This window comes from Gopherus evgoodei, chromosome 2, assembly GCF_007399415.2.
Source record: "Gopherus evgoodei ecotype Sinaloan lineage chromosome 2, rGopEvg1_v1.p, whole genome shotgun sequence".
NCBI lineage: Eukaryota > Metazoa > Chordata > Testudines > Testudinidae > Gopherus > Gopherus evgoodei.
In genome coordinates this window covers 260,155,872-260,174,603 of record NC_044323.1, presented here as the reverse complement: position 1 = coordinate 260,174,603, position 18,732 = coordinate 260,155,872, and the positions used below count along the sequence as shown (strand labels likewise).

The 18,732-nt window shown below is 44.0% G+C and overlaps 1 protein-coding gene across 12 annotated transcripts in view; it reads left to right on the top strand.

Annotated features, from left to right (window-relative positions):
* The first annotated feature begins 378 nt into the window (after positions 1-378).
* Positions 379-18,732, top strand: part of UBR5 (ubiquitin protein ligase E3 component n-recognin 5) — a 160,715-nt gene continuing 142,361 nt past the window's right edge. For all 12 annotated transcript variants that reach the window (XM_030553626.1, XM_030553617.1, XM_030553625.1 and 9 more), the window contains exon 1: positions 379-666. In XM_030553626.1, coding sequence (XP_030409486.1) covers positions 605-666 — 62 coding nt within the window. In that variant the 5' untranslated portion in view covers positions 379-604. The remainder of the gene's footprint in view (positions 667-18,732) is intronic.

The window sequence follows — 18,732 nt, the reverse complement described above, 5'->3', positions numbered from 1 at the left end:
CCAGGCCCGAGGGAGGCCTCAAGCTGCCGCCGTGAGCCGAGCACGGGGGCCAGGCCTCCCTTCCGCCATAGCGAGCCGAGCCGGCCACTCCCCCAGCCAGGCTGTGGCGCGCAGCCGCACCCTCGTCCCCTCCCCCGCACCGGAGCGCGCCGCAACCCCACACCCGCTACCAGCGGCTTCTCCCAGCAGCGCGTGGTCTCTACGTACTTCACGTCCGACGTGGTCGCGCTTTACAGACTCGCTGGTCCAATCCGCTACGTCCTTACAGACACACCGGCGACGGGCCACCCACGCGCCAGTAAGCGTGCGCCTTACATCGCGGTCGGTCAATCGGCGCCCCGCCCAGCCCGGCGCGGCGCAAGGTGGGGGAGGGAGAAGGGAGAAGGGGCCGCTGGAAGTTAAGATGGCGGCGCGTGTGTGAGTGCGGCGCGGAGCGAGTCTCTTCTTGGCGCTGCTGTGGCGGGCCCCCGCACCCCGCTCCGCGTCGCGTCGCTGTGGTGAGGGAAGGACTCTGCCTGCGGGTGCGAGCGCCCCCGCCGCCCCAAGGAGACGCCGAGCTCCCCCCACCCCCATTGTGCGCCCGGCCTCTGGGGGGGAGCGCAACATGACATCGATCCACTTCGTGGTGCACCCGCTGCCGGGCACCGAGGACCAACTCAATGACCGGTGAGGGAAGGCCCATGTGGCTGAGGGGGGACGCGGGACGGAGGGGGGGGGACGCGGCCCGGCCCCCGTGTGTGAGGGGAGGGGCCGGGCCCGGCCCATGTGTCTGGCGGCCGGAGTGCGGCGTGTGGCGGGGCTCCGGGGAGGGGAGGAAGCCTCGCCGTGTGGGTATCCGCGGGGCCGGTGAAGTTAACCCGCTTCTCTGCCCGGTGTCCGATGTATCAGAGGGCTGGGTCAACTCTTCCCCCCCGCCCGCCTCATAGCCAGTGGGTGGTGTCCCCAGCCACTCTCTGTGCAGGGACGGTGAGGGGACGGGTCTAGCTGCGCTGTATACAGCGTGGTCATTTCCTCATGGTTCCCGGGCACCGCAAACTTTGGATACTGGGGGATCGTGACCTCTGCGAGTGAGTCTCACTCCCTTCTCGGCCTCTCTCCACCCAGCTTTCCCTGGTCAGGGGACACCGGGGTTGTACCAGGCTCCCCGTGTGAGAAGTGAGTTATAATTACTCCTGGGCTGACGAGGAGCAAAAATTTGTCCATAAAGCTCAACGATGAATTGACAGACGATGCAGTTGGGAGGTAGGGGGTGAAAATGATGGAACATACTCAAGGATGGTGAGGGAAGTATAAAGTGGGATAAATATAAATGTCTGTACTAGGTTTTAGGCTTTTATTTTGAAAAGGGCTGTGCTATAAAGTGCTGATTGTGGATGTCTCAGGAAGGGAAGAGAGACAGAAGAGAGACATGGAAACACATTGCATCTTTGAGTGTGATGTTTGGAAACTACTATGATATTTTAAATTACGGTGAGAAAAATGCAAGTTATGAGGAAACTAAAACAGGCCTGGGGAAGGAAGAAAACCTTTTATTTAAATTTCAAGAGGTGTGAGAAATCTTAGAATTCTCTGCTGTCTTCCTATGTAATCAGTAGTAGTAGTTTTCTGAAGCTAGTAAATTTCACAAATATAAAATAGGATCTGAATTGATAAATTCTCAATTTATATTAATTCCCTGTCAGATTGTTTGTGGTTAATAATAGAGAAATCTTAGATTTAGTTATAAGGTGGAAATCCAAGTAATCTTTTTAATCAGGCTGTTTGGGCCTTTGGATATGGACTTCCGTCTTTTGCTGCCTCCCAGGTTTGAGCATAGATCTAGGCAGCTTCCATGATGATATCTCGCTGAGTAATTTGGAGTAGGGAAAGAGAGAGGGCTGAAATGCCTCTATTAAACCACATCTGAGATTCAGGGGCTAAATGTTTACAATGAGCAAAGTAAGACATTGTAAGGGTCATATTTCACCCAAACTGCTTCATCTTTGACCTTAAACAGAGAGGAGAGATTTGTAGTGATAAAATGGGGCCATGACCTGAAGCTTGTCAGTTGGGTGTAACTTTTTTGGGGTGACCTGGTGACACATCTTACAGGACACTGTTTGGCATGTGGTTCCCAAAAGAGGTGGCCTAACAACTGCTGGGAAATTGACCTCCTTCACAGTAAGGCTTTCATGTATGGCAGGGGTTCTCAAACTGGGAGGTTGGGACCCCTCAGGGAGTCACAGGGTTATTACATGGGGGGTCGTGAGCTGTCAGCCTCCACCCCAAACCCTGCTTTGCCTCCAGCATTTATAATAGTGTTAAATATATTTTAAAGTTTTTTAATTTATAAGGGGGGTCACACTCAGGGGCTTGCTATATGAAAGGGGTCACCATTACAAAAGTTTGAGAACCACTGATGTATGGCATGCAGTTGCTTCCTGCAGGAGGAGGAAAATGGTGAACACTTATACTGTGCTGGGATAGTTCCATTTCTTCACCTAAATTCTGGTTTATGAAGATTTTTGATCTTGAAAGAGCCAACTTGTTTTTAAAAAATATGATGAGATGGTTATTCAGCATGTAATTACCCACATTGCTTCAAGTGTATTGAAGGAACGCTCCAGGTTTTTCTTTAACACATCACCTGTCTTGTTTATTGGCTGAAAGCCTTACATTCAACTAACCTGCTTACTACTACTAACTAACTACTGTTTCTCAGTAATGCAGTAAGTTTAGAACACCACATCTGATCAATTCCAAAATAACAGGAAAAGTGCTAGGGGTCAAATGCCAGAATTCTAGTGATTTGAGGGAAAATGGGAAAAATAAGAGGGAAAAATGGCACACATATGGAGTCTCAGCTATCCAATTAGAAAAGCACCTCTGTAATTACTTCTAGATCAAACAACAGGTTGATGGCACCCATTAATGCCATCCAGCATAACAATATCCCAGGCTTATCTCTGTGTCTCCTCCCAGCAGAGTTCAACATCTTAATACCTTGAATGACTTTCCTCCCAGACAAGGAAAAATAAGAGTGTGAGCACAGCCCCTGGGAGTGGGGTGATTAGGGGACACTGGAATGAGAGGGGGAGAGGAGAGAATACACAATCCCTTCTGGCGTGAATTGTGGGGTACCCTGCTGTGGTGGGAAAGGAGGAATGGGGAAAGCAGATGTGCACAGAGCCCCTTCTATGGGTGGTAGAATGGGGGATCCTGAACTGTGGGAGGATGAATGGGGAGGGCACACAGGACCCTCTGGTGTGGGGAGAACACAAAACCTCTGACATAGGAGGAAGGAATAATGGAGAGGCACAGAGAACTGACTGCTGGCCTTGGGAGAAGATTGGGGAGCTTGGTATGGGAAGATGGAGAATGGGAGGCACACAGACCCCTGGCAGGGAGAAGGTTGAGGGACCCTGGTTGTAGTGGTAGAATAGGAGGGTACACAGAGTCCCAACATGAGGGAGGGGTTGGGGGAATTTGTGTGGAGCTGCTGAAAGAGATGGATGGCAGAATGGCACTCAGGGGCTTTGTGGCCTGGAATGAAGGAATTCAAGAAGCCCCTGGTATGTGCAAATGCAATAACCTTTGTCTACAAGTATTACAAAGTGTGTGCCCCCCAGTTATCTGTACTGGATATGACCCTTCAGTCCTTCTAGCACTTCCTAAATTTATTTTACCACAGCACCTGCCCTTAGACTTTTATTTGATGTACAAAACTTCACAAAAATGTGGTAATTAATGTACAGAAAAAAGCTGTAAAAGTGCTATTAAGTAGTGACTTCTGTTGAATCAAGTGTCTTCTTGATCTGAGCAGAAAATCATAAGTATTCTCTTCACAAACATAATTTTACTAGAAATGTATTAAATGTATATCAAACTTGTAACTCTGAATTCAAAGGGGTTCATAAATAGGATTTGTGTGGTGGGTGTTATTCAAGAAAATCCAATTCATTTTTGTTTATAGCAGTACTACTTAACGCTGTAATGTAACGCTATAACAGGGCCTAGAAGCGTTATACTAGATTTCACATAAATATGCATTTAGAAATTCCTGTTGAGCTGTAAGATGCTTTTCCACATCTTTTTTCCATTTTATAGAGTTTGCTTTTCTTTTTCTTGACTTGCTATTCTTTCTTCCATGAATACTGTCAGCAGGCAAAGTCACTTTTCAGCATCCCTACTGCAGCTTCTAATTGCTTCTGGATCTGATTTTTATGAGCAGAATTCCATTTTGACAGCCCACTGTATACCCTGTGTAAAAAAAGACGCCTATATTATGTTCTCCTGAAATCATAAATGGATGAATATCAGCTGTTTAAATTTAATATTTGGGAAATATTTATCTGTTGAAGCATGAGGAATTTATACGTGTAACTCTCCTGCGAATCAAGATTTTGAATGGCCATGGATCTTAAAATAAAGCATTTAACCAGTGTAAATTTAGAGCAGCAAGTATAATGCTTGAGAGGCAAAGTCATAAGAAAGCATAGTTCTCTAAAAATGTTTTACCTCCCATTGTTACAAATAACACCTAAAATTTGAAGAAAAATCTTTTGACTTGGCGAATCTGACTGCAGTTAGCGAATAGTTTGCACTAATTTTTCCCAACATAATTAGTCTCCCCTTTATCTGAGTAGGCATTTCACCCAATAACCGGGTAAGGGAAAACATCTTTTAAAGAAATGATTATAGAACCCACAAAAATTGGGAAGAGAATGTGAACAGTTGTAATACCTGAAATTGATTTTTAATTTTCTTTTTCAAAATAACTACAGTCCACCTTGATGGTGTCCCTTAGTACTGTCTCATAGCAGTTGAAGTATTGTTAAAATAACTTGTTCAGGGTATTCAGTAGTTGTCTAGAAGCTGTTTATTATGGAGAAGAAAAAGTACAAGATGGTGTTTAAAAGGAAGGCAATGTGTGAGGTTGTATTAGGATTCATTTTTTGAAATGGTTAACTGATTTGCTCACTCGTTTTTAGGATGAATTGAACTAATGAAGCTTCTCCAGAGCGGTAGTATATTTGTTAGAAAAATAGGTGACTTGGAGATTTTCCTAAACAATTTCTCCTCTGCAGACCAAATAGGAAAAATTAAAATTCGAGGTACAGTCTGCAACTTGATGATCTAGAAATTTTCTTTCTGCAGAGTACAGGTGACACAATAGTTTATGGCTTTAATTTTTAAAACAGAAGTGCCTAGCTACTGTGACAATTGGTAGTAAAGATATTAATATACTTAGGTTAAACTATGCCCTTTACTTTGTAAGGTTTTAATGTGTGCAGGACTGGAGACCATGGGTGCAGTGTGTACGTCATGGAGTATAGTTCCACAGGCACTCCTTCACTGATGCAGAGAGGGTATCTCTGGAGAGGCAAGGTACTGGTGGATCCATGACCTCTAATTAGCCTTTTTCCCATTGTAACTTTCTTGTGTAGACAAGACTACAAGATTTAGTTACAAGTAAGTGTGTTGGGAGTTTGTTTTAAGGATTTAGTCTCTTAAATGCATATGGGATTAAAACTTAATCCAGAAGTTTTAATGGGAATGACATGTCTGCCTCCTGTAATAAATTATGCTATAACACTGAAGGTCTACTATATTTAAAAGATGTGAACACCAGAGTTATGGATTTACTGGTTTACTGGACACCCTGTGAAACTGGAAGTCCTCCATGAGGCAACAGCGTGGACTGAAAAAAGCAATACTGTACTGCGTTGGGGCTTCAGCCACAGGAGAGTTGGGGCTGCAGCTGTAGGGTTTGTGTTTGGGGTCAGGGCTATGGGCGGAGTGGGGGCTCAGGGCTTCTGACCCTTGGGAGCAGTGGGGCTCAGGGCTTTAGACCGAGTGGGGAAGTGCTGGGCTTGGGGCTTCAGCCCCAACTCTGTTTCTGGTTTCACCCTGCTGGGGGTGCCAGGGCTCGGGGCTTCAGCCCCATGGATCTGCTCCCGGTTTCAGTGAGGGGTTGGGGGAGACCAATGCAAGGGATGGATTGATTCTGTGTGGGTGGGTGGGTGGAGGGGTGCATGTTGGGGATTGGAACTTCAGCCCTGCAGCTCCACTCCTGGTTTCAGCTGGTGGGGGTGTGTGTGGAGGGCTCTGGGGATCGGGAATTTAGCTACGAGGGGAGTGCCGGTTTCAGCCCCAGCGCTCCTCTCCTTTCCCCCATAGCTAACACCCCTCTGAAGCTGAAACTGGGAGCAGAGCTGTGAGGCTGAAGCCCCAATCCCTGGTGCCCCTTCCCCTCCACGAAACTGGGAGCAGAAGGCGGAAGCCCCGATCCCAGTGCCTCTGCAGGGCTGAAATCAGAACGTAGCCGCAGGCGGGCTCCTGCCCTAGGTCTAAAGCGCTGGTGCTCCATCGCTCCCCCCAAGATCTAGAACCCGGGAGTCCTGGTGGCGCCTAGGGTCAGAAGCCCTGACCCCACCCTTTGCCTGCAGCTGCAGCCCCAACTCCTCTGCTAAAGTCCGTAATGTCTTTTTCGGAGTTACAGACCATTTCAGAGTTATGGACAACCTCCATTCCTGAGGTGTCTGTAACTCTGAGGTTTTACTTATCTATCTATTGTCTTGAGGAAAGTATCAGTATCTGGAAAGCTTCGTCTTGGAACAATCCCTTCCTTTGAAAAAACAAATTAGAAATTTATGTTTAAAACTCACCCTAATGCTGCTGTTAGAAGATCAAGGATGTTGATTTCTTACTGACAGCTGTATGTTGTGAAAGCTAACCAATACAGTGTGATGTGGGATGATAAACGTTTATTTACAATGCTTCATACACATTTTTAGGTATTATCCATTGATTGTAGCTTGTTTCTAAGCAGTAAACAATAAAAACACGTATGACCCTGTCTGTAACAGACCCAAGTTTGTGTGTAATTGATTGTATAAGGATTAATTTAATACTAATAATTTTGTTTCCAAAAAGTGATCTTTGCATACTTGTAGAATATTTTCCTTTACCGGTCTTTGTTGCCCAAATCCACTACTTTTATCCCAAAAGGTTTAACAGTACTTAATTACAAACAACTGCATAATAAAACTGTTTTGAAGATGAGATAAAATTCTTGAAACTCTGTAATGGTTTGTAGAAGGAATTCTCAAGCTCGTTCATAGGGTAAACTGTGTTTTAATAGAGATATTCATGTCGATCATCTCATCCATTCATGATTACATAACATCTCTGTGGCAACTATAGCAATTCCTGACTTAAAACATACTCAGTATATTTGTAGTTGTCCCTAATGCAATTTAGGAGGTGGAGACAAGAAGCCATATGACTACCAGCACTTCAGACTGCATTATAGAGCCCTTTCTGTACCAGCTGAGATCTTTGGTCTGTGCAGCACAGTATCTTGTCTATGACAGTGGCCAGACAGTACGAGATACTCCGGAAGAAAGTTTCAAGAATCTCTCTAATGTACAGTTGTGGAATAACCTGCCAATAGGAGAAGTTTTGCCCAAACTCCAAGCTGTTAGTGCAGCAGTTTTCAACATTTTTTTCATTTGTGGACCCCTACAAAATGTTGAATGAGGTGGTGGACCTCTTTGGAAATCTTACCCATAGAGGTCTGTGGACCACAGGTTGAAATCCATTGTTGACTTATGCACTAATGCATTAAGGCTTATGTTCTTTTTATTTCAGCTTTTTGTTTTAAGGATAAGTCATGTAGCAAGTTCACCAACTTCTTGGTTTTAGCTATTATTGGCTATACGCTTGACAGAATCCATTGTAGTGAAAATATTCAGAAAGCTCTGTGTCTGCTTTCTTTAGTTTTGTACTCACAAAATTTACTATGTAAAGGACTTGTGCAGAAGCTCAGGGATTGTCTACACTTACATTTTATAGCATTCGAACTTGCTGGTTCGGGTGTGTGTATGAAAAATCACCCCCCCCCCCCCCCGTGCTGCAAGAGCGCTAGTGTAGACAGGCTCTGAGCGCTGAGCTCAGAGCTATTCCTCTTGTGGAGGTGGATTACAGTCATGTGTGAGCACACTTCTGCTGCTGCAGAAGTGCTCCAGCGGCAGTGCCTTGGAGTTTCTAGTGTAGATGTAGCCTCAGACCACACACACACACACACACACCTTTGAGTTGACACTTGTCCATGGACAACTTGGTTCTCTAGTTCGATTGTCAAATAAATATAGTTGATGCAACTTTTCTGTAGTCATGTTAGCACTTCGGTTGTTAACGATTTATTTTAAAGTGAAGTTGCATCGTATTGTACCTCCTTCAAGGACAAACTTCTGGTCTAATGTTCATATACAAACTGTAAATTCTTTTTCTGGGTGGCATCTCAAACCTGAGATAGAAAATGGGAATTGGGGTTTGGGGGGAGAAGGCCTCTTCTTAAATGTCAGTAGTAATAGATTCTGCTCAGCCACTGCACCCCAGACTTGACTTTGAGGACAGCACATGCATCATAATTGGCCGTGCATACTCTTCCTAAAATGTGGTCTAAGGTGCAAGTGGCTGAGCAGAGCTAGAGGAAGAATTTATCAGGGTAGCAGGCTGGTCACACACATTCTCCAATCCCTTGTCCTCCCTCCCCTCCACCCTGCAGTTTTAGGATTGCCTTTGGGATCAGACTTTGTTTACTATTCTTGCTAGATTAGCCAAGTGGATTGAGATTATATTTGCCACATCTTGAGGACAGATATGTAAATCAGAAAAATACTCAGTTTTTGATCATATACAGAAGTAGGATTTTTGTGACTAATAAAGATATTTTTGCAATGTTTTAATTCATTGTAAAACTTAGAACTTATAACCAACTAATAACATACTAATGTGGTTAGTTTCAGCATACTAAGTATATAGTCATATGTTAAAATAATTCCTGATGACTGTTGCTTTAGTTGCCATGCTGAATGAATTTGTAACATGATAAAGTTGGTGCCATAAATCCACAAGTTAGGCTTAAAACAGATTTTGTGTGTGATCAGATGTTCTTAATATCTAGAAAGACTATTTAGAGGGATATAGTAGATACAAAAATGAATTTTTTTACATAAATATAAATTATACATTGCTTCACCCAAACAGTATACCTAAATACTACAGTTTTTTCCAGTATATTGCAGCTATACTTATTTTTACAATTGACTTCATAATTATAATATTGTCTTAAATGTAGGGCATATGTATTATAGATATGAACCAGAGATGAGGGTTCAGGATAATTGACAGAATGCTCATTTTTTATAGTGTTTGCACTTGTAGCATCCTCAGTAGTTAAGTTTGTGAAACATTCCTATTATAGCCTATTCTTACCACCCCACCACATATCAGCCCTACAGCCTCCTTGTCCCTTAGAATGGTTTAAATTGCACAGAATTTTTTTAAAAACCATGTCTGAGACTGCATGAAGTCTCTATTGCAAGAAACTTTTTACATGGAAGACACTCAGGCTGAGAACCTCAAAGGGATTTAGACACCGAACTCCCATGGACTTTAGGGGAAGTTCAGAGTCTAAATACCTGTGAGGATCTGGGCATCTGATACTATGGTGGTGGGCAGTAATATAAAATGAGGTAGGTAGAATGAGTAGGTTGCGGACTGTCTGGGGACAAGAAGATGGAAGTTATGAGGCAACGGACAACTTAGGCAAGACTGCCTTTTAACAAGTTTGAGAGGTGTGCGGTTGAAATTGTACATGTATTTGTATTGTGTCTAACCTGGAGCAATACCCCTCTCAAATGAAGAGTCTGTATGGTCACTAAGCAGTTTTGAAATAATTTGTGAAAGCAATGGCTCACCTGCATACCAAGTATCCGCCTTCAAACTTTAACCCCCCCCCTTTTTTTTTTGCAGAACCTTTTAAGCAGGAGAAATATTTTACCTGCACCATCCCACTGATTCAAAAGACAGATAAGATTTTGTTCAAACTGTTACGCACAAAAAACCTACTTTCTGAGACAAAGATGGAAAATTTCTGAAAACTATGAATGTGAGAAGCACCTCCATTCATAATGATTGTTTTAAACTGGTAATTTGTAAGCTTATACAAGAGCATAGATAGATAAATGTGTAGTTGGCTTTATCACTATTTGCGCATTTTGAGTTGTAAGACAGCTAGGTCCTGTATGTGGCAGGATGATGTCTGTTACATGTTTGAAATGCTGATCTATAAAGACACAATCAAGAAGTGGGGAAGGAGATGTGAGATACAAGCATAATGCTCAGGAAGGTGATTAGCTATTCCAAAACAAAATCAGGGTTTGAAGCATTGTTCATTTAATCTTGAAGTTCTTCTCATTTTTGCTTTTTTGAATGGCTTCTATGTGAAAACCACAGGTTATAGACACTTAAACCACATAGGATATGACATTTACCTTCAAAAGAAATGACGCTAAAGATTTATAACACAGTTCAAAAAATGTTGCTGAAGAGCGAAATTGGTTTACTCAAAGTCCATACTACAAATGCACGTCCAATCCATTTGAGATTCAAACATAGCATTTGTTGAGGAAGTTGTGTGGCTTATTAAGATGCAATTCCTGAATCCTGCTGACCAGCCCCATCTTTTGTATCATCCATCGTTAGCTAACGTTTACTGAGCTCCTGATGCTGCAGTTGAATGTACGTAAGTTCAAAAAACTGCCTGTGTGGGAATCTAATTGCAGAGCAGGGCTTAAATATGGAACTTGCCTTTACCATGCCTGTTGAGAAACATAAGTCTTCTGGCAAAGCAGAACTGGCTCAATTCTGCATTTCATTCTGTTGCTGCTGGTCCCTGTTTGCCAAGGGAACTTTCCTACTGATGAATGAGAGAGTGCTCCCTTCCTCTGACAAGTTTTGATAATTTAAATCTTAAGACATGACCGGCTGTATATCTTAGGTGTGTTAGGGCTTGAGATAGAAATGCTTCAAATGCAAACAGTTTGTGCATTTGTCAGCACTACTACACAATTCATCTTACTGCAGTTACAAAATGGGCCTTCGATTACGATAGTGGTATATTATGCATGCATTGTCTTTCTCTGTACTTATTAATTTGATCAATGTGGATTGGGAAAAGATTGTTACCCCCAAAACCCCACCAAAACGATATTGTAAAATTGCTCCTAAGGATTTCTTTGTGGATTTAAAAATAATTTTGAGGAAATTAATTACATTAGTATGTTTGTTTTTCCAGGTTTTCGATTCAGACTTTCCCCTGTGCCTATTGCCCCAGCTCCCTTCTGTCAGAAATTATCTTTTTCCAAAGTGTCTTCTGCCCCTCCTCCTCCCGTTGGTTTTCTCATTTCATTTTTGTATTTTTCAAAAATGTTTTAAATTGGGAATAGCTTAATGTGCTCCCAAATGCCTTTTTAATTTTATTTTTTTTAAAAAGTCTGGTCAGACTGTAGGAGGAGTACAGTGAGAACCTGAAACTGCAAGTTTTAAAAGACAGCTGCAATTAATTTGTTGTAATACCATCCATAGCTAAAATGATTTTACTAAAGAATACCAATTACAAAGGGAGTTTTCAAAATGTTTTGCTGTTTTTAATTCCTCTTTGCTGAGTCAACAGAAGCAATCACTATCAATCACTACTGTTTTATTGCTGCTACCGGTATGACATTCAGTTTTGCTGATTAAGTTTATGACAGTAGAAGTGTAACTTAGCAGATGAAAGCATGAAGGTGGGTGACTTTCATAGTTTCTCTGGTTTATCTTTTATACAAAATATTGTGTAGAAAAACACACATGCACAAGCTATTTGCTGCTCTTTACTCAAAGCAGCCAGTACCAGCCACAGCCAAAGATGTGGGTAATTTAGAGTCATTATTACTGTATTACAGTAGTGCTTTAATCTATTACAGACATCTTCCCAGGACACCAGCCTCGGCAGCCTCCCCTCCAAATGGGAATCAGCAGTAATAGCCAGGAGGTTCCTGCATTGCCTCTTGACATCATTCACTCCGCTCAAACTTACATTCTGGATTTCTTTTTTCATGTGCTATATTGCTAGTAGTTGTTGGCCCCTTCATCTTGAACCTCTCCCACTGCAGCATCTCTTCATCTGCCTAATCTAATTCTCCCTGCTTATTATTTTGCTTACCATCTTCTCTCTTTCCCCTCAGATTCCCTTGCACTTTATCTACTGCTGTTTGAACAGTTCTTTCCTATCCCACCTTCTTCCCCCAACTAGCCCCTGGAATGAAACATGTTTTTCCTATCCACCTGGAGTGAAACTCTCTCAAAATATCCTTTAAACCTAAAATCAAGTCCTTGTCATAAAAAATAGATGACAAAAAGATAAAAGGTCGGGGAGAAGGATGTAGCATCTAAATAAAATAGAGTGATAGTAGGTTCAAGTCTTTGTTCAGTTTATTTTATATATATAAAAATATATATAAACTTACAAGACGTATGGCTGGGATAGCTCAGTGGTCTGAGCATTGTCCTGCTAAACCCAGGGTTGTGAGTTCAATCCTTGAGGGGGCCATTTGGGGATTGGTCCTGCTTTGAGCAGGGGGTTGGACTAGATGATCTCCTGAGGTCCCTTCCAACCCTAATAATCTATGATTCTATGACTACTTATATGCTGTATCCCTTTTACCCACATTTTATATCTCTTGTCTTTTTGTAAGTTCTTTGAGACTGAAATTGTCTTTCTGTATGTTTCTACACACTCTTAGTGCAATGAGGCCCTAATGCTGGTTGGGAGCTATCGCAGACTAAACAAATAATTTAACTGGAGTTTAATATTAAACTCCCCCCCCCCCTGCAGTTTGACTCTACTTAATATGTACAAATAAGTGTGTTGCACTAATTTTTCTAATAACTTATTTTAAGACCATCATCAAAATGCTTAGCCACCTTAATGCATTTACCTGAGTGGCACTTCCTTGATCAGAAGCTATTGGCCTGATTCTGCCACCACTGAAGTCAATGAGTTTTGCTATTTATTTAGGTACGCAGAGGATCTAGCCACATAAACGGGTAAAATGAAGTTTTCCTACAAATTATTTTAAAATTGTTCAATATTTACAGCTGGATTAAATATTAATCAGTGTTCATAGGTGACATGCAAAAGGGGGGAGGGGAGAATTGGCTTCTGTATTTTGTGTAAAGTTCCTGAAAACTTGACTCCAAAACCTACTTGTTTTTCTATTGACATACCAAAAATATCAAGTCTCTCCTTCCCTAATTTTGCTGCACTTATAGGTCTGAAATATGGATTACAAGCTTTCTCATTCTTAATATTCAGGGGTTGAAGATGTCAAATCGTTGAAACTTTTCTCTAATGTTTAACTGTTATCCACACACAACATGGTTTAAACATGCCAAATAAAAATAGCTTCCCCTCTCAGATTTCATTTATATTGTGTCTGATTTCTTCTTAATAACAATTGCCTTTAGAGTCTTTCAGGTTAAAGAAGGTAGACAAAAATCTGAATTTCTAATGGAAAAAAATTACCCCTCCCCAAATTTCAGGCTTCCTTTATGTTGCGTAAAGAAGCAAAGTATTGAGACCCTTTCTTCCACCTCCACCATTCCTGGTCAACCTTTTAAAAAGTATCTTTTTTTTTTTTTTTTTTTTTTTTAATTAAGTAGTATAATGGCAGGGTTTTTTTTAGAGGCTCCCTCTTCCTTCCTTCCTTCCTACTGGACACATTGGTCCGCCTTATTTGTATATTTTTTTCCTTTTGTGAAAATAGATTACTTGTATAGCATTTCACAGGCTTCGCTGTCAGGACTATTTCACCCACTTCTGAAATGTGCTTCTCTGTTGGATAGAACTCTGGAGTTATTTAACAGTATATGGAAATGTTGCAAGCAATTTTAAGATATCTCATACCGTATGTTGTTACGGGGGGCAAATAGGCAGCCAGAATGTAATGTGGTCAGAACAATCCCACTCCTGCAAAAAGGTATTATTCCCAGGAGTGGCCAGTTCCTCCGTTTTTAATATCTGCTGAAAAACTGCACCACTGTGCAGGGCCAGTGGTTCAGTCTAAACAGGGTCAGGCAGCTTATATCTGACAAGATTGCTGCTCTAAATAGTATGGCTTCGGGCACAATATGAAGCAAGAGCTATATAGTATGATGCTTAATGAGTTTCTTGGCATAAAACCAAAAGGCTGGATAGACTAGGGAGGGAGGTACCTGGAAATTTTGTGGCTGCTGTACTGGTAGATGGAGGAGGGAAATAATCAGTTTTTGGGAAATGCAGGCAAAGTGGTACGGTGACCTATCCATCCCATAGGCTGACTGGCTTTTCAGTTTTGAGTTATTCAGCCTGAAATCCCACTTCTCATAAAAGTATGGCTGCTTGTTTTTCTGGCCCAGCACTGTCTCATAAACAATTTTTTCCCCTCTGTTTCCCTTTTAAAACAGGGTTGCAATATCTGATAATAGACAGAAACTGAAAATGATTTTTGTTCTTTAAAAATTCTGTATTTAGATGAAGTTTTACCGTTAGCCATTGAAAGAGATTTTAATTATACAAGCAAGGCATTATATAGTCTGTAGCTTCCCGAATGCACATTACGCAACAAGTCTCTCTAATTCCTGCAGCATAACAATACTGGCTGTTCTATTTCAGCTGCATTTTAAAGCAAATTAAAAATGCAAGACTTACTGATTTTATTTTCAAATGTAATAATGCAGTTAGAATAATGTTCCGTAGGTTTAATTTGATAAATTTAACTTGGGAATGTTCTTACATCTATCACCTATGTGCTGCTGTATTTTGTATTGATGATTGCATTATTGTATTTTTAAGTTGGGAAGACTAGAGGCTTTTGCACCTGCTTTTGGTGGAGTTGAGGTGTTAATTTTGGATTTGGACGATTTTGCTCATCTGAAAAGTGAACTGACTTTTTGTCCTATACTATTTCAGAACGTACCTTTTAAGATAATATTGTTGTATTGGATTATGGTTGTGTATTGACCTGTATAACTGATCCAGAAGAGGACGTGATGTCTCCCATTTAATGATTGTATGTAGGCTGCTCTTCTGTCTCCCTAGCCCTGGAATGATTAAATGCTATGCCCAGGGTCTGTTCAGTCCCTTTCTTTAGGCACCATTTATTGATTTCACTGACAATCTTTAGCAAACACCAAAAATAAAATAATTCAGCATAAATCCAACAGCTGCCTTTCCCCTGACCGAGGCTTTCTTTCCAGAGCTTCCCTATTCCTGGCTGCACTTTCCGAGGCCTCCTAGAAAGCATCTGCATGGCAATCCAGGGCCTCCCCCTGGAGCTAGCCTGCTTTCTATGGGTCCCCCATCTCAGGGTTTGTCTACACTACCGCATGGAGTTGATCTAAGATGCGCAACTTCAGCTACGTGAATAGCATAGCTGAAGTCAACGTACTTAGATCTTCTTATGTGGTGTCTTCACTGCGGTAAGTCGACAGCTGATGCTCTCCCGTCGACTCTGCTTGCTCTTCTCGTTCTGATGGAGTACTGGAGTCGACCGGAGAGTGCTCAGCGGTCGATTATCGCATCTATACTAGACATGCTGTATCGACCCCTGCTGGATCAATCGCTGCCCGCCGATCCGGTGGGTAGTATAGACAAGCCCTGAGAGTGAGCACTTTCAGCCTTTTATGCAGGCCTGCACAACTTGTAAAGCGGCGAGGGCCATATTACTCCAAAGAAAACAGCTAACGGCTGAAACCCCCGTGGCCCTGCCAAACCCCCCCCACCCCGCCGCTGAAACACCTCCTCCCCCCCAGCACCACCCGCCCTGCGAAAACAAACCCTCCTTCCGCAGCGCCATCCCGTCGAAACAGCAGTATTGAACCTCGCTAATATGTTATAGCGAGCCCCTAAGGTAGTATAATTAAGGTAAAAGAAAAATGTCTTTTTGCTAGAAGTAGAATAAGATCTCCCCTCCTCCCCCCTTTGTAATCAATTGCCTGTTGAATGAATGAGGTATGACTGAGGATGGCTTAGAAGGCAGCATCTTCAGACAGCTGCAACCCTTGGAGAGGGGATGGGAGTCAGACCAGATCAGTAGAACAAGTCAGCCACCAACTCATAGCTTGTCTCCTCAGCCCCCCATCCCCTGCTCGCCTCCTCAGTCCCCCTCCCTGCTGGCTCACTCGCCTCCTCATCCCTCTTCACCTGCCGCCAGCTCACCTGCCCCCCCTGCCAATGCCCGCACGCTTGCCTCCTCAGACCCCCACTGTCACAGCTCATCTGCCCCCCGTTCGCCTTCTCAGCCCCCATTTCTCCGGCTCGCATACTCACCCCCTGCCACTGCCTGCCTGCTCACCTCTTCAGCTTCCCATCCCCCTGGCTAGTGCTGAGGTGCCAAAATCTTAACAACCGGTTCCCTCCTCACCCCACAAGGGGGTTGTTCCCCCCCCCGGGACTCCTGCCTCATCCAACCCCCCACATTCCTTGACACCCCCCCCCCCAGGACCACTGCCCCATCCACCTCCTTCTTTGTCCCCTGACTACCCCCAGCAACTCTATACAACTCCTCCTCTGGTTCCTGATGGCCCCCCTGGGACCCATGCCTCATCCAACCACACCTTCTCCCTGTCCCCTGACCATCCCCGGAACCCCTGCCCTTGACTGCCCCCTGCTTCCCAATCCAACCCCCCCTCCTTCCTGACAGTCCCCTTGAGACCCTTGCCCCCATTCAACCCCTCTGTTCCCCACCCTCTGACCGCCCTGACCCCTGTTCACGCCCCCTCCCAATCCCGCTCCCCCCAGCTCCCTGCCCCCTTACTGTGCTGCCTGGAGCTGCTGATGGTGCTACAGCCGTGCTGCTCAGCTGGAGCCGGACCACGCCACCACTGCGCAGTGCCTGGAGCACTGGGTCAGGCAGAGCTTGCAGCCCCCCCTGCTTCTCATGAATCAGCTGTTCATGTGGGAAGCCTGGGAGGGCTGAGAAGCAAGCAGCGGCTTCACGCTGAGGCGAAGGTGGAGCGGAGGTGAGCTGTGATGGGGAGCGGTTCCCCTGCTCCCACCCCCTCCCCCCAGTTACCTGCTGCCGTGTGGGTGGCCCCTCCGCCCCAGCTCACCTTGGCTCCGCCTCCGCCTCACTGAGCTTCAGCATGAAGTTGCCACTTGCATCTCTGCCCTTCCTGGCTTCCTGTGCGAACAGCTGATTCACGGGAAGCGGGGAAAGGGGAGAAGCAGGGTGGAGTGTTCAGCAGAGGTGGAGCAGCAGTGAGCCGGGGCCAGCTGCTGTGGCTCACCTGTCCCCCCACCACTGCCCGCCAGCTCGCTTCCTCAGGCCTCCTCCCTCGCTGCCGGTTCACCTGGCCCCCTTCCACTGCCCACCTGCTCGCCTCCTCAGGCCTCCTCCCTCGCTGCCGGTTCACCTGCCCGCCCCCCCCCACTGCCCGCCTGCTTGCCTCCTCAGCCCCCCTCCCTCACCTGCCACTTGCTTACTCTTCCCTCCCCTGGGCCACATGTTGTGCAGGCCTGCTTTATAGGAATCAGATGCTCATCAGGCAGTCACCCATTCCTAGCTTGGTCGATCCCTCTGTGCCAGGCCCAATCACCTATTCTAAAATAACTGCGCCCCAGAACTGTACACGCTTGCTCAGGCTCCCCAGCCCCTAAAGGGGAAGACCACCCCATTATAGAGTGCCTGTGAAAATCCAACCAAATGTGTCAAAACCACCACACTTGCAGGGCTAGTACCCTAAAGATCATCTTCTAGCTTGCAGAATGTAGTCTGCAAATCCACTGCCTTCTTGCTGTTTAAAAACCTACTGGATACACACTTATGTTCTCTCTGGTGGCTAGAGGAAAGTAGCTGAATAAACTGTTTGCTAATTTATCTTTTTAAGTGGGGGGAGGAGAAAAGAAACCTCCCTATTTGCATATACCCAATGCTATGCACTAAGCTTTGCTGAGTATCTACATTGCCTTACTGATGTTACCTTTGTTCTTCCTCATACCTTTCATTACCTTATTGCCTCATGTCCTAAAGTAGTTTGTAAGTTTCATGGGGTATAGGTCTTAGTACATTTTGGAATTATTTTAAAATAATCCATAAACATGTCCTCTCCTACCAAAGACTTAGGTGTGGATGTGAAAAAAACTGGATATGATACATAATTCCTTACTACTGGATCTTTAAAGTATATCTGAGGGTTGATCCTGGCTTTTGAGGTTCCTCACACACATTTAGCCCCAGGCCACCAGACTCCATATGTCACAGGTACACCACCTGACATTCAGACTGCTGTAGTTCTCAGTAACTTATTCAGTTCTTTGCACCCATGTCACCTCCTGAAAGTGGGGGGAGACTTGAAAATCTGGTCCTTTCCTGAACCAGTATCTTGTTTCCCTGTGGCACTGTAGTGCACTCATACATGAAAACTGCACATGTACACTATTGGAGGAGATCTTGAAAAGCCTGCTTCTCCCTAAACCAGTTGGAACTGTGTTATTGTTACTAACGGCACTCTACTACTGAGGCTCACTGACTACTGTGAAGAAAAGGATGCCATCTGATAGAATAAGATTTTATATTGACTGTAGATCTATAAAGAAGATTGTTTTATTTAATGTAGTGTATACGGATATTAATCTAAGTGATCTTATCTTTTTTTCCCTTTTGAGAAATAATTTCTGTGCTATGTGCTAAAGAAAAGGTGGAGTCAGAAAGTTAGTCTGTCAAACTGAGTACCTGTGTCCACATGAGTACCTGTGCAGTTCTAAATGGCTCCATTATGTCAGTAGTTCAGGGACCAATTTTATGCCTTGTATTTTTTACTTCAGTGGAGATTGAACAAAGGTTAATTTAGATGTTGTCACTTTCATAAGCCCTCTTCCAA